Source organism: Haliotis rubra, unplaced genomic scaffold (genome assembly GCF_003918875.1).
Source record: "Haliotis rubra isolate DU_JTF1 unplaced genomic scaffold, ASM391887v1 Scf11, whole genome shotgun sequence".
Lineage (NCBI taxonomy): Eukaryota > Metazoa > Mollusca > Gastropoda > Lepetellida > Haliotidae > Haliotis > Haliotis rubra.
This window is the reverse complement of record NW_025765003.1, coordinates 2506992-2521114: the sequence shown is the minus strand read 5'-3', so window position 1 is coordinate 2521114 and position 14123 is coordinate 2506992. Positions and strand designations below refer to the sequence as shown.

Below are 14123 nucleotides of genomic sequence, written 5' to 3'. Positions count from 1 at the left end.
TGAGTCATAATTGTTTTACGCCGGTTTTAGTAATTTAGTAATGGGAAGCGAACGTATACTTCACTCTTGGTGAGTAAATGTATATTTACCAATATTGTATATTTTTCAGTTTGCGTGAAGTTCACAGGCATCATCATTCTCAAAGGTGTTTGAAACGTACATAAAATATTTACAAACCCTGTTCTCTCATGCATAAATACTTTTGAAATAGTATCCTCCAACCCCACCCCCCCCCTCCCACACACACCCCACCCCGATCTCCACGTGTCATTATCCAATGTCGAGGGCATGCGCAGTGTTGCAGTTACCTTTGTATCCGACCTGAGATGGGAGGTTGGTTCCAGGAGGACGTCCATAGCCGGTGAAAGAACCCAAGAACCCAAGAGGCTGGATTGAGCCGGTGCCAGTACCGCTGTTGGCGGAGTCGCATTCTGGAACCTTGCAACATTGGGGATCTTTCTGGTCTGGCACCAACTTGCAACCAAGAGGAACGTTGGTGAAACTTGGACACCTGCAAACCGATATATCATCACCATCAATGGGCAATGTATTTTATGGTTGGGGTAGGAGAACGGGCGGGGGTTCTGCTATGTAAGACCAAGCCACTGCTTTAACAGGTTATGTACAAATTCAAGTGTGTGTGTGTGTGTGTGTGTGTGTGTGTGTGTGTGTGTGTGTGTGTGTGTGAGTGTGCGTGCATGTTTCCTTTTTAACGCCGCAAACAACAATATTCCAGCTTTATGACGGAAGTTTGTAGATAATTGAGCCTTGAACAGATAATCCAGTGATTGACATCACGAGCATCAATGTCACCCGTACCCGTAAAATTAGTCGCCATTTAGAACAACCATGGGTCCCTGAAGATCAATTCTAATCAGGATCTTAATATGCCTTACAAAGTAACCATCCCTTTGAAAAGTTATATAATATTACAACAAGTCTTATGTCCTATATTGTATATCTATGGTGGCTGATTAGGGCCATCGCTTTCTCGCCTTAAAACTCGGAGGCGAGAAAGCGAGAAAGCGAGAAATCGATATCACGAGACGAGAAAGCGATAACTCAAGACGAGCAAGCGACCATATATATCGTATTTATAATTGTACATCGCTTTCTCGTCTCGGGCTATCACTTTCTCATCTCGTGCTATCGCATTCTCGTCGTGTTAACGTATCTTCGCAGCCGCAACTGATAGCGAGAAAGCGATGCTGCCCCCATAGATGATGTACATTCCCAAGCCTACAATAGAGGGGTCACTGGTATTACTGTCGTACCTGTCTGTACACTGGTGGTAATTGTTCTTTGCGTCCTCACATCTACAGGTGAGAGTACAGCCATCGCTCCACTGCTCCCCCTGGCGGTAGTACAGGCCGTTATACACACAGTAGTCTGAAATATACAGGCCGTTATACACACAGTAGTCTGAAATATACAGGACGTGAAACATAGATCGTCACTAATTCAATATCTGCGTTATCAACTTTCGTCCGCCACCCGTGAATACATACGGCCGTTGTGCAATATGTAACCGACCCTGCTTAACTCTCGGACATCAGTGATGAGTGAGTGAGTTTAGTTTTACGCCACTTTTAGTAATATTCCAGCAAAGTCACGGCGGGGAACACCAGATGTGGGCTTCAAACACGGGTCGGCGTGACGAGCGAATGCTTAAACCACTAGGTAGGCTTATCCCTACAATACTTTGTGATGATTTTATACAGATAACAGTGATATAGAAAAGTGGTCATATGTATTGATTGTGATGGATAATTATTATATGCTAACCCTGAAATGACAAGGGTGAAAAAACACAATGTGAAATGCGCTGCATGGAGTCGACGTACACCTAACCGGAAACCCGGTATCGACACCACAATATAGATGATACTCACCAACTCCCGGCTGGGGGGTGGTGACGGCGAATAAAGGTTTGTGTGTGGTCGCCTGCTGGGCAAAGTTGCACTGATAGGTCTTGCAGCAGCTATCTTTGGGGTCCGTGATCAGAGAACACTGGGGTGGAAGGTTCTGGAACTGTGGGCACCTGGAAAACAACACGCATGAAGATATGTTACCATGGTTACAAGACCGGATGCAGACATTCGTCTGAATCAGTTTGTTTGTCAGTTCAGTTTATGTTTAACGCGGGTATATTAAGTCATTATTATAAGAACTTGCTTTGTACATTGTCGAAAGTTTTAATGACATTATAAAGTGAATATCTTTCTCATTGCTTTTGTTTGTTTTACTTTTGTCCACTGTGAACAGCGATACCCAACTGTATGAGGAAGTTGCCTGCAGGTAATCGAGTTTGGACATAGGACTACAGTGGCTGATATTTGGAGAAACGATCCACACCGTAGGGGTACGATGATAGACAAGTCACCGATCGTCACTTTCCCTGACCCATCTGGTTCCATTCTGCTACTCCCCGACCTTGACTGACCTGTCGGTGCATTTGTAGTATCCGGTGTTGCCGTCGATGCATGCACACTTGTACTGACATCCATCCGACCACGTCGCCCCAGCCTGGTACGTCTTGCCCTGGTAATGGCAGCCGGCTACAAACAGGTCAGAGTGCATCAGTAATGGAGGAACACCAATGGTCAGGTGAGTGCATTTGGTTATACGCCCCTTTTAGCAATATTCCAGCAATATCTGGGCGCGGGACACCAGAAATGGGCTTCGCACATTGTACTCAAGTGGGGAATCGAACCAGGGTGTTTGGCGTGACAAGCGAACACTTTAACCATTAAGCTATCCCACCGCCCCCTAATGGTCAGGAGTAACTCAAGAATTACTAATGACATGGAAGCCAGCTAGATGGATAGTGGCACTGATGATTAAATCTTTATGTTAGTTATGTTCCCAGGTCACAGCATTGTTCGTGGCGGACAGGTAGCCTTGTGGTTATAGCGTTAGCTCATCACGCCGAAGACCCGGGTTCGATTCACCACATGGGTACAATATGGGAAGCCAATTTCTGGTGTCCCTCGCTGTGATATTGTTGGAATATTGCTAAAGGCGGCTCACTCACTCACTCACAGCATTATTCTATTTTATTACTTTTCTTCGCTACGCCTATCTGCCTAAATAAAATCTAACAACAGGTATTGGCCTACCTGTGTTCCCTGTCACGGGAGCCTGGGTCTGACCCAGAACTGGAGGCAATCCAGTCCCGGAGACTCCTGGTCCATATCCGGATGGATACACAGCAGGTCCGTAGCCCGTGAATCCCGGGCCATACGATGGCACTACTGTAGTTCCGGCCGGCGCACCACTGCAGTCTGGGACTTGACAACATGGATCATTCGGTGTGTCTTTCAGAACGCATCCCTGTGGCAGACCCGTGAAACTGGGGCATCTGGAGACACAGAGTACAGTGGTTACAGGTTACGACAGAACTTAACGTATAATTTTCTGAGTGAGTGAGTTTAGTTTTACGCCGCACTCAGCAATATATTCCAGCCATATGGCGTCGATCTGTAAATAATCTAGTCTGGACCAGACAATCCAGTGATCAACAGCATGAGCATCGATCTGCGCAAATGGGAACCAATGACATGTGTTAACCAACTCAGCGAGTCTGACCACCCGATCCCGTTAGTCGCCTTTTACGACAAGCATGGATTACTGAAGGCCAATTCTACCCCGGACCATCACGGGTCTATAATATTCTGAAAGGCATTGTCTTTTCATGGCAATGGGAGTGACTGAGTGAGTTTAGTTTTACGCCACTTTTAATACTATTCCATCAACATCACAGCGGGGTACACCAGAAATGGGCTTCACGCATTGTACCCATGTGGGGAATCGAATCCGGGTGTTCGGTTCGGCGTGATGAGCGAAACACTAGGCTACCCGACCGCCCCTCATGGCCTTGGGGCCGTGCCAATTTACACTTGTGAGTACGGTACACAAACTGCGTGGGATAGACTACCAGTAGTCAACATTTCATTTCTGAAGAAACTGCACTGGCTCAGTGGGTTAGATCGCTGAATTTGGCTGCAGGAGATAGGTACTTTACAGCTGGATGAGACTCAATGTTCACATTACTGGGAATGTATACTCCCAAACATTGCATATGTTAGTAAACTTTGACCACTTTCTAAGATGCATTGTGTGTTGATAGCAGGTAACTCTAAAAGCTTATATGATATCAATTTTGTTGTCAGTGCCTCCGAGATTATTCCAAAATGGGTAATTATAAGCAACACGATTTACATATTATACGTCATACTTTGAAACGATCATATTGGATGAAATCATAAATATATTAATTATACATGTATATATCTACAATACAAAACTGGTTTCCACGAATGAAATGGCTAGACTGAGATCAAGCAATACCTCTATCGGAACAGTGAAATTGCATCACAAAGCTTTGCAGACTAGTGTGACGTCATTGCAAAGACACCAGTGTATTTTTCGTTCATATATTTTGTGTTGTTATATATCATACAACCCTCGTTTTCAACCTGTATCGACAGTCACTCTGTTTTTTATATCAAACACAAAAACATTCTTTGTTTGAACCCAAAAATAAATACTCTATACAATTCGTTTTGCCACATTTCGGGACTATCCCTAGGGTTGACACTGACCTTGGGGAGCACGTGAATCGCCCTGAGACTGCGTCGTCACATGAGCAAGAGTAGTCGCAGCTGTCTGTCCATCTCTGTCCCTGCTGGTATAGTGTTCCCTTGTACATGCAGCCAACTGAAGTATACATACGGTAAATGAGGTGAGGTGAAATTGGGTTTAACGTCGTGCTTGAGAATATTTCGCTCATATGACGACGTGCATGCGTGTGTATGTGTATGTGCGGCTGTTGTACTAGCCCAGACTGAAGCTGGTTTTATAGTGCTAGCCCACTGAGATACCATGCCGCAGTGAAGCATGAATACCCCACTCAGACACATTATACTGACTCCGAGCCAACCAGTCCTTGTTGTACCCATTAATGCCGAGCGCCAGGCAGGGACCAACAAGTACCATATTTTAACGTCTTTTGGTATGACGCGGTCGGGGATCGAACCCGCGACCTTCCGCTCTCCGGGCGGACGCTCTAACCACTACACCCACGGAGGCGGTCACATACGGTAAATAGACTTCGGAACATGTAATAACAGATAAAATACAGGCAGAATTTCATGTAAATAGACTTCGGAACATGTAATAACATATGACATATGCGCATTACTTCATGTAGATAAACTTTGGAACATGCAGTAAGAGCTGAAATATAGACGCGGAATTTCATGTAAACAGACTTTGGAACATGTAATAACAGATAAAATACAGGCAGAACTTCATGTAAATAGACTTCAGAACATGTAATAACAGATCAAATACAGGCAGAATTTCATGTAAATAGACTTCAGAACATGTAATAACAGATCAAATACAGGCAGAATTTCATGTAAATAGACTTCGAACATGTAATAACATATGACATATACGCATTATATCATGTAGATAAACTCTGGAACATGCAGTAAGAGCTGAAATATAGACGCGGAATTTCATGTAAACAGACTTTGGAACATGTAATAACAGATAAAATACAGGCAGAACTTCATGTAAATAGACTTCGGAACATATAATAACAGATAAAGTACAGGCAGAACTTCATGTAAATAGACTTTGGAACATGTAATAAGAGCTGAAACGCATCCACGAAATTGCGGAACATGCCATGAGCTGATGTGCACATGCACATCATGCAGGCAGACTTTGGGACAATCAGCCAACTGATGTATATTTTGTTGAATAAATAGCCCCTGTGCACACCAAATAAAACACATGAATACATATAGAGAACAACAGAACGACGATCCCACTCATGCCTATATCTATAGATGGTTAAATATGTCACACAATATTGTCGCCAAGGCATCAGCAAGTGTGTGAAAGAACGGTGATATCACCCACCGAGTTTCTGGGGAGCCAGGTAAGGCCGAGCAGAGGGCGTCTGTCCAGGGCCGGGGGTAGGCTGATTCGGAAGGGTCGGGACCGGATAAGCACCGAGAGAAGTAGGGTTGGTGGACGAACCCACGAAGGTTCCAGATTTACAGTTCATCACCTTACAACACTGTCCCTTTACTGTGTCCAGGGAACAGCCAGGCGGGATGTTGAAATACTTGGGGCACCTGCAGGAGACAGAGTGAGTGAGGGGCTGGTATCCACGCAACAGGTACTCAGATATACTGCTCAGAGGAAGTTAAGAAACACACTGCGTATTATATGATTGTACCTAATCTGTCATACTATGATGATGACACGGTTACTGGAACAACTACTACTACTACTCCTACTCCTACTACTACTCCTCCTCATCCTACTACTACTACTACTACTACTACTAATACTACTACTACTACTACTACTACTACTACTACTACTACTACTACTACTACTACTACTACTACTACTGCTACTTGTACAACTGTTACCACTGATGCTTCAAGTACTGTTCATGGTATTAACAGTACTGATTCTACTACTACTGCTACTGCTACTACTGCTACTGCTACTACTGCTGCTACTACTACTACTACTACTACTACTACTGCTACTGCTGCTGCTACTGCTACTACTGCTACTACTACTACTGCTGCTACTGCTGCTGCTGCTGCTGCTGCTGCTACTGCTGCTACTGCTGCTGCTGCTGCTGCTACTGCTGCTACTGCTACTGCTACTGCTGCTGCTACTACTGCTGCTGCTGCTGCTGCTGCTGCTGCTGCTGCTGCTGCTACTGCTGCTGCTGCTGCTACTGCTGCTGCTGCTGCTACTTGCTGCTGCTGCTGCTGCTGCTACTGCTGCTGCTGCTACTGCTGCTGCTGCTGCTGCTGCTGCTGCTGCTGCTGCTTGCTGCTGCTGCTGCTGCTGCTGCTGCTGCTGCTGCTGCTGCTGCTGCTGCTGCTGCTGCTGCTGCTGCTGCTGCTACTGCTGCTGCTGCTGCTGCTGCTGCTGCTGCTGCTGCTGCTGCTGCTGCTGCTGCTGCTGCTGCTGCTGCTGCTGCTGCTGCTGCTGCTGCTGCTGCTGCTGCTGCTGCTGCTGCTGCTGCTGCTGCTGCTGCTGCTGCTGCTGCTGCTGCTGCTGCTGCTGCTGCTGCTGCTGCTGCTGCTGCTGCTGCTGCTGCTGCTGCTGCTGCTGCTGCTGCTGCTGCTGCTGCTGCTGCTGCTGCTGCTGCTGCTGCTGCTGCTGCTGCTGCTGCTGCTGCTGCTGCTGCTGCTGCTGCTGCTGCTGCTGCTGCTGCTGCTGCTGCTGCTGCTGCTGCTGCTGCTGCTGCTGCTGCTGCTGCTGCTGCTGCTGCTGCTGCTGCTGCTGCTGCTGCTGCTGCTGCTGCTGCTGCTGCTGCTGCTGCTGCTGCTGCTGCTGCTGCTGCTGCTGCTGCTGCTGCTGCTGCTGCTGCTGCTGCTGCTGCTGCTGCTGCTGCTGCTGCTGCTGCTGCTGCTGCTGCTGCTGCTGCTGCTGCTGCTGCTGCTGCTGCTGCTGCTGCTGCTGCTGCTGCTGCTGCTGCTGCTGCTGCTGCTGCTGCTGCTGCTGCTGCTGCTGCTGCTGCTGCTGCTGCTGCTGCTGCTGCTGCTGCTGCTGCTGCTGCTGCTGCTGCTGCTGCTGCTGCTGCTGCTGCTGCTGCTGCTGCTGCTGCTGCTGCTGCTGCTGCTGCTGCTGCTGCTGCTGCTGCTGCTGCTGCTGCTGCTGCTGCTGCTGCTGCTGCTGCTGCTGCTGCTACTGCTGCTGCTGCTGCTGCTGCTGCTGCTGCTGCTGCTGCTGCTGCTGCTGCTGCCTGCCACGGTCTACCACTGCCTGCTGTTGTTGCGGTCTGCTGCTGCTGCTGCTACTGTTGCTGGGTCTGCTGCCGGTCTGCTGCCTGCTGTTGCTGCAGTCTGCTGCTGCTGCCACTGTTTCTGCTGTGTTGCCTTGGGTCTGCTGCTACTACTGCTACTTCTACTGCTACTGCCACTGTTTGTTTGTTCGGTCTGCTGCTACTACTACTACTGCTGCTACTGCTAATGTTGCTGGGTTCTGCTACTACTACTACTACTACTCTTTAATGTTTGGGTCCCTTTTCTTCTTCTACTACTTTCTTTCTTCTACTACCCTGTTGTTTGCTTTGGTCTGCTACTACTACTGCCTTCTTCTACTTCTGCTACTATTTGTTTGTGTTCTGCTACTACTTCACTACTACTACTACTACTGCTTCACTGTTCATTTGTTCACTACTATTTCCTTTTCTTCCTTCATGTTCTACTACTACCACTACTGCTTCATTTGTTTTGGTCCTACTCTTTCTTCCTTCCTATTTGGTCTTTTCCTTTTCTTCCTTCTTCTTCTTTGTTGTTGCTGCGGTCTTTTCACTACTACTTCTTCACTGCTGCTACCTTTATACTACTACTACCACTGTTGTTGCGGTCTCTTCCTTTTCTTTTTCACTGCTGTGCTGTGTTTGGTCTTTCTGGTCCTGCTACTGCTTCTACTGTGTGTCCTTCTACTACTGCGGTCTACCACTGCTGGTCTACTGCCTGTGTCTTTCTTTGTGGTTCGTTCTCCTGTCCTTTCCTCCATGTGTTATGTCCACTGGTCCGTTCGTGTGTCCGTGTGTCTGTGTTGTGTCCTTCCTGTCATTCTGTGTCTTCCTTTCCTGTCAAGTGTCCATCCAGTCCATGGTCGGTCCTCCTGTGTCAGTTGGTCCATGTCCTTCCGTTCCTGCCTGTGTCCTGTGGTCGTTGGTCGTTGTGGTGTTCAGTTGGTCTCAGGTTGTGCTGTGTCATCTGTCCACAGGCTCTGTGTCTCGGCTGTCGTCAGCCTGTGGTGTGTGATTCTCGGAAGTCAGTGTTGGTTGATGGGGTCAAGGCCTGTGTGTCACCTTCCACTTGGGGTGTGGCTGGGATTCGGGTTGGGAGGTTCGGGTCAGTCCACCTTGCGTCTTGATGGGCTGGGATCGTCGTTGAGATGCTGGGTTGTCGATCTTCTGTTTGTGGGGTCTGGATGTTGGTCGGGCGATGTCGGCTCAGTTGCATCAAGGGGTATGACAGGCGTCCGTGCAGACGGGGCCTCAGTCCACTGCGGCCCAGATCGTCCGGGTGCTGCGGTGATCGACCGCTGCCCGGGTGAGGCACGGCGGCGGTGCCTGGACTGGGAGGGATGTCCGGTCATTTGTGCTGAACTTGGTTGGTTGGGGCCGGGATGGGCGTCTGGGTCGGGCGTGCTGCGTTGGATGATAAATGGCTCTGACGTTTCATCACAGAGTTGTCGCGGTTCCATGGACGTTGCATTATTCCCGAAAATACAACATTTTCGCAACACATTTCTGGGTTATGCGTTTCTTTTTTGAATAGTATATATGGTGTTAATCATTAATTAACAAGGGACAAATAATACATGTATGTCATTCCGAGTAGATTATTCCGTCGATTGCTATGAGACTTCTATTAAGCGGCCTTCACACGGCAAACTAAAGTTTGACAATACATGTTGTCAAACTCGAGTTTGAGAGTGTTAACATTCCAACAACACCGCCACCACCATTTCACAGTTGTCAAACTATTGTCGAGAAATAGGATCGGTCTCTATTCTCACCAACTTTTCCATCCCACTTTCGATGTTGTCAGACTGAGTTTGACGTGTGAAGTGTTGTCAAACTCGGGTTGTTCAGAAACGCAAGCGTCCTCGTGCTTTAACTATAATAGTTCAGGGCGAAAGTGTGCTTTATAACACTATACATGGTGGTAGGGCGAACTGTATTTCTTAAATAAAGAGAGCATAATTGTAATCCACAGTAATAAGAGACATGACACAAACCTTGACTTAAGAAATACAGTTCGAGTATGCTTTCGAGTGCTTTAACGTTAAAATATTTGAAGCTGCCTCCCCGATCCCATTAGTCGCCTCTCACGACAAGCACGGGATGTCGAGGACCAATCCCAACCTGTATCTTCAAATGGTATGGCAAATGATACTCACGACACAAATTGCAGTGTTTGCGGCAGTTGTCCAATGCCCAGCGCTTATACTTGGTACAGGCGTCAGGAGCAAACGAGTTGCAGTTGGTTTGCACGTCGATACAAGGCCCGACGGTCGTCAGTGGCGCCTCTGTAATAATGGATACATTGGCGTTGAATGTGGCTAAAAGTTCTCAGCGTCATTTTTAGGTGAGGTGAGGTGAGGTGAAATTGGGTTTAACGTCGTGCTTGAGAATATTTCGCTCATATGACGACGTGCATGCATGTGTATGTGTAGGTGCGGCTGCTTGTACTAGCCCAGACTGAAGCTTGTTTTATAGTGCTAGCTCACTGAGATACCATGCCGCAGTGAAGCATGAATACCCCACTCAGACACATTATACTGACTCTGAGCCGACCAGTCCTTGTTGTACCCATTAATGCCGAGCGCCAGGCAGGGACCAACAAGTACCATATTTTAACGTGTTTTGGTATGACGTGGTCGGGGATTGAACCCGCGACCTTCCGCTCTCCGGGCGGACGCGTCATTTTTAGGCGTTTAGACATGTCGCTGTCCGGCTTAACGAGTGAGTGAGTGAGTATAGTTTTACTCCGCTTTTAGCAATATTCCAGCATTATGAAGTCGGGGGACACCAGAAATAGGCTTCACACATTGTACCGGTATGCGGAATCGAACCCTGTCTTCAGCGTGACGAGGGAACACTTTCAACACTAGGCTACCCCACCGCACTCGCTGATCGAACATTTCACATGGAATAAAGCTGTATATGTTTCAGCTTGTGAAATCTGCTCAACGCGGGAAGCATAGTGGTGAAAGTCCATCCGTCTTGCTGACGGTACGGGTTCGATTCCCATATGGTCCACTTCTGGTGATATGTTGTGATATTTCTGGATTTTTTCTTGAAGTGGCGTGAAACTGTATTATTGGTACACATGTGATGTCACCCTTTGACCTGACATTCACGAAAAACACTTAACTCCAACCTTTCAACTTCGTTGATTGACGGATTTACAAAGACTATAATTCCAACTCACTGTCGCCCGTTCCGCTGGTGGTTCCTTGGCCTGTGAATGATCCTATCTGAGTGTTGAACTCGCACTCGGGTTTAGCGCAACACTCGCCTGGTTTCTTAACCAATTTACATCCTTGGGGGAGGGGACCGTACTGGGCACAGCTGGATACAAAAAAGATTTTATGAAAAGCAAAATATCATGGATTAAAAGTGTTATAGCAAAAACGGATCATGTCTATTGGAGAATAATTGAGTTCATATAATAGTTAGGAAATAAAGTTCGCTCTACTCCAATGTGTTTTGTAATAAAGTATAGTTTTGCCCTGAACTATAATAATTAAAGCACGAGGACGGTAGTCCGAGTGCTTTGATGTTATAATAGTTGAGGGCAAAACTATACTTTATTACAAAACACATTGGAGTAGAGCGAACTTCACATCTTTTCTAAGATGCTAAATTCAATACTTTCTAAGGATAATTACGATTAATTTAAGGCAGAAAACAAACGACGGTGTCGGTGACCTAAATTAAGAATCCTCGCACAGGGCTAAATGGCGCGCTGTTCTATTGATGTGTCAGCTCCCCTACGTTAAGACGAACGTTACCAGAAAAAAACAAATGATAACAGTTTGATGACGGTTTACGTTCGGATTAAATATCTTCTCTGAATTATTTTAATTACATCTGTCATTAACGTAAACCATATGGGGCAATATGAACGTTGCATTACTGGTGGAAACATTACCTTTAACCTTTTTCGACGTATAGTTGTCTCAGGTTTAATCACATTTTAAATGCGATACGGCAATCTTCGCTGACTGAGTCCACAGTCCCATAATGCAACCGTGGAATGTCGCGTGACTAGTCAACTTCATATGGATTTACTGTTCTAAACATACGATATTCTAGACTTAAGTGGAACGTTCACATTGCCCAATGTAGTTTACAATACACAGACGTAAGTAACATAATATAGAAAACGTAAACCGTCTTCGAACTGTTTATCATTTGTTTTCACGGCAACATGCGTCTTAACGTAGGGGGCAGACACGTCACCGGAAGAGACCGTCAGTTAGCCCTGAACGAGGATTGTTAATTTAGGTCACGACACCGTCGCTTTTCTGTTTTTTTTCTGAATAGATTAATTCCGCTGTGTATTAAATTTGGCATCTTAGAAAAGAAATATAGTTAGCTCTTCCACATGTATGAATAGCATAATGAAGTACACTTTTGCTCTGAACTATATATATATTTTAACGTTAAAGCGCTCGGACGCAAGCGTCCTCGTTCTTTAACTATACTGATGAGCAAAAGAAACTTTCTCTTGCAAAATGTTTCATAATATAAACATAAGAAAATATAATCAAATGCAAATTGCCCCATAGTTATTGCCAACAACAAGGGTTCGATTCTGACCAACATCAGCGCTCAAACGCACCTCTTGACAACTTTGCATCGAAAACAGCAAAATGCACGTGTTTTGCAAGTAAGGGTAAAATGCACGTGAATGCATGGTATAAAATCACCTCACAGCACAGAGCAGATCGTACTTCAGCAGAAAACCACTTTACAATGCCGAGGTTAACTTCAGCAGAGCGAGAGAGGGCCATCGGAATGTTGCAAATCGGCGCTACAACGGGTCACGTTGCAAGAACCTTCAATTGCTCCGTCGTGACCGTCGTGACCGTCGTGACCGTCAGGAACCTTCGTCGGCGCTACCAACAAACTGGTCAGACCTTTGACAGGCCCCAGACAGGCAGACCCCAGGTGACAACTGCGCAGGAAGACCACCACCTGAGGACGTTACACCTTAGAAACCGCTTCCTGACGGTAACGTCATCAGCGTCAACAGCAGTCGGTCACCCACTATACATTGGGGCGAACTGTATTTCTTAAATACTGCATTGATATTGCCGATCCTGCCGTTTTGACGATTAATACTGACGACTACTCCAAGAAAGAAAATTGATTTTGACAACACCGCCGTGATTCAGTTATGAGAGTGATGACCATGCGGTTTGATACTTGCTAGCACATGATAGGTCGTGATAATAGTGTCGGGTATGGTGTTGACGATTCCACTAGTACGCATGACCGTACGATTTGATAATTGTGAATTTATAACGCGCCTCTTCCATGTACAAGGCACATGCTCAAAGCGCTAGGACACAATCTGGTTATAACTACCCCGGATAACCCAGCCGCTAGAAGGTTAATAGTCACATGACAATCCCACCGAGTACCCATTTTCTGCTGGGTGAACAGAGGCAAGTTTGGACAAACTCACTTGCCTAAGGTGAGACCATATGTATCACACGTGCTTCGTTGTGGGGCAGGACTGAAGTCCAAGACACTCGCGGCTCGGAGTCAAGTTGCCAAACACGGTCACCCATCTAAGGACTCTCCGCGCCCAACGTTGCTTAACTTGAACTTATTCATGACCTGATAATACTATAACTACACCCTCAGATTCTATTCACTGCCTACCATGGTCAGGCGTGTTGTGTCTTGTTCCTGAATACAGTTGTACTTCTTATACTTACACGCTCTGACAGGACCACAACCCAACACCGGCGTCCTCACACTTGCACTCGAACTCACATCCAACCTGCCATGTCTGGCTCTGGTAGTACTGCTGACCGTTGTACACACACACCTCTGGGGAAAACAACATCGTTGTCCATAAACAAACAAACAAGTCACTGGAGTGAGTGAGTGGGTTAGAATAGTGGGCTTCACCAGTGTATGAAATAAGGCCCGTCCGACCGCCCGAGGCGTTCTAGATTTCTGACGGACGGTCTAAATTTACAGCTAGCCAGCCTGATGGTCTGGTAAAAGTTTTAGATGTTCCATACATTTGAGTAAATTCACCATATTTGGTCTGGCTAAATCCATTTTGGGCTTGTAACATTTTGAAGTTACCAGCCCTGATGTCTGGCTGGATTTGGGGCTTATTTCATACAGTGGCTCCACGCGTTGTATCCATGTGGGGAATCGAGCACGGGTCTTCGGCGTGACGAGCGAACGCTTTAACCACTACTATAACCACCCCCCACCCCCATTCATTAGAGAATGAGAAGGGGAAGTCAACATAGTAACGTTATTGACTCAGTCATTTGTCAGCACTTGTGCACGTGCTTCT

General features: G+C 46.6%; 1 protein-coding gene across 1 annotated transcript in view; it reads right to left on the bottom strand.

Moving 5' to 3' along the window:
- The window catches only part of LOC124285458, a 50129-nt gene that overhangs the window by 15118 nt on the left and 20888 nt on the right, over positions 1 to 14123 (bottom strand). The window contains exons 16-27 of the mRNA XM_046721687.1: positions 13525 to 13639; positions 11004 to 11143; positions 9970 to 10098; positions 8926 to 9236; positions 7807 to 7913; positions 5935 to 6152; positions 4605 to 4719; positions 3120 to 3361; positions 2444 to 2558; positions 1893 to 2041; positions 1275 to 1389; positions 309 to 511 (exon numbers count right to left, since the gene is read on the bottom strand). Coding sequence (XP_046577643.1) covers positions 309 to 511; positions 1275 to 1389; positions 1893 to 2041; positions 2444 to 2558; positions 3120 to 3361; positions 4605 to 4719; positions 5935 to 6152; positions 7807 to 7913; positions 8926 to 9236; positions 9970 to 10098; positions 11004 to 11143; positions 13525 to 13639 — 1959 coding nt within the window. The remainder of the gene's footprint in view (positions 1 to 308; positions 512 to 1274; positions 1390 to 1892; positions 2042 to 2443; positions 2559 to 3119; positions 3362 to 4604; positions 4720 to 5934; positions 6153 to 7806; positions 7914 to 8925; positions 9237 to 9969; positions 10099 to 11003; positions 11144 to 13524; positions 13640 to 14123) is intronic.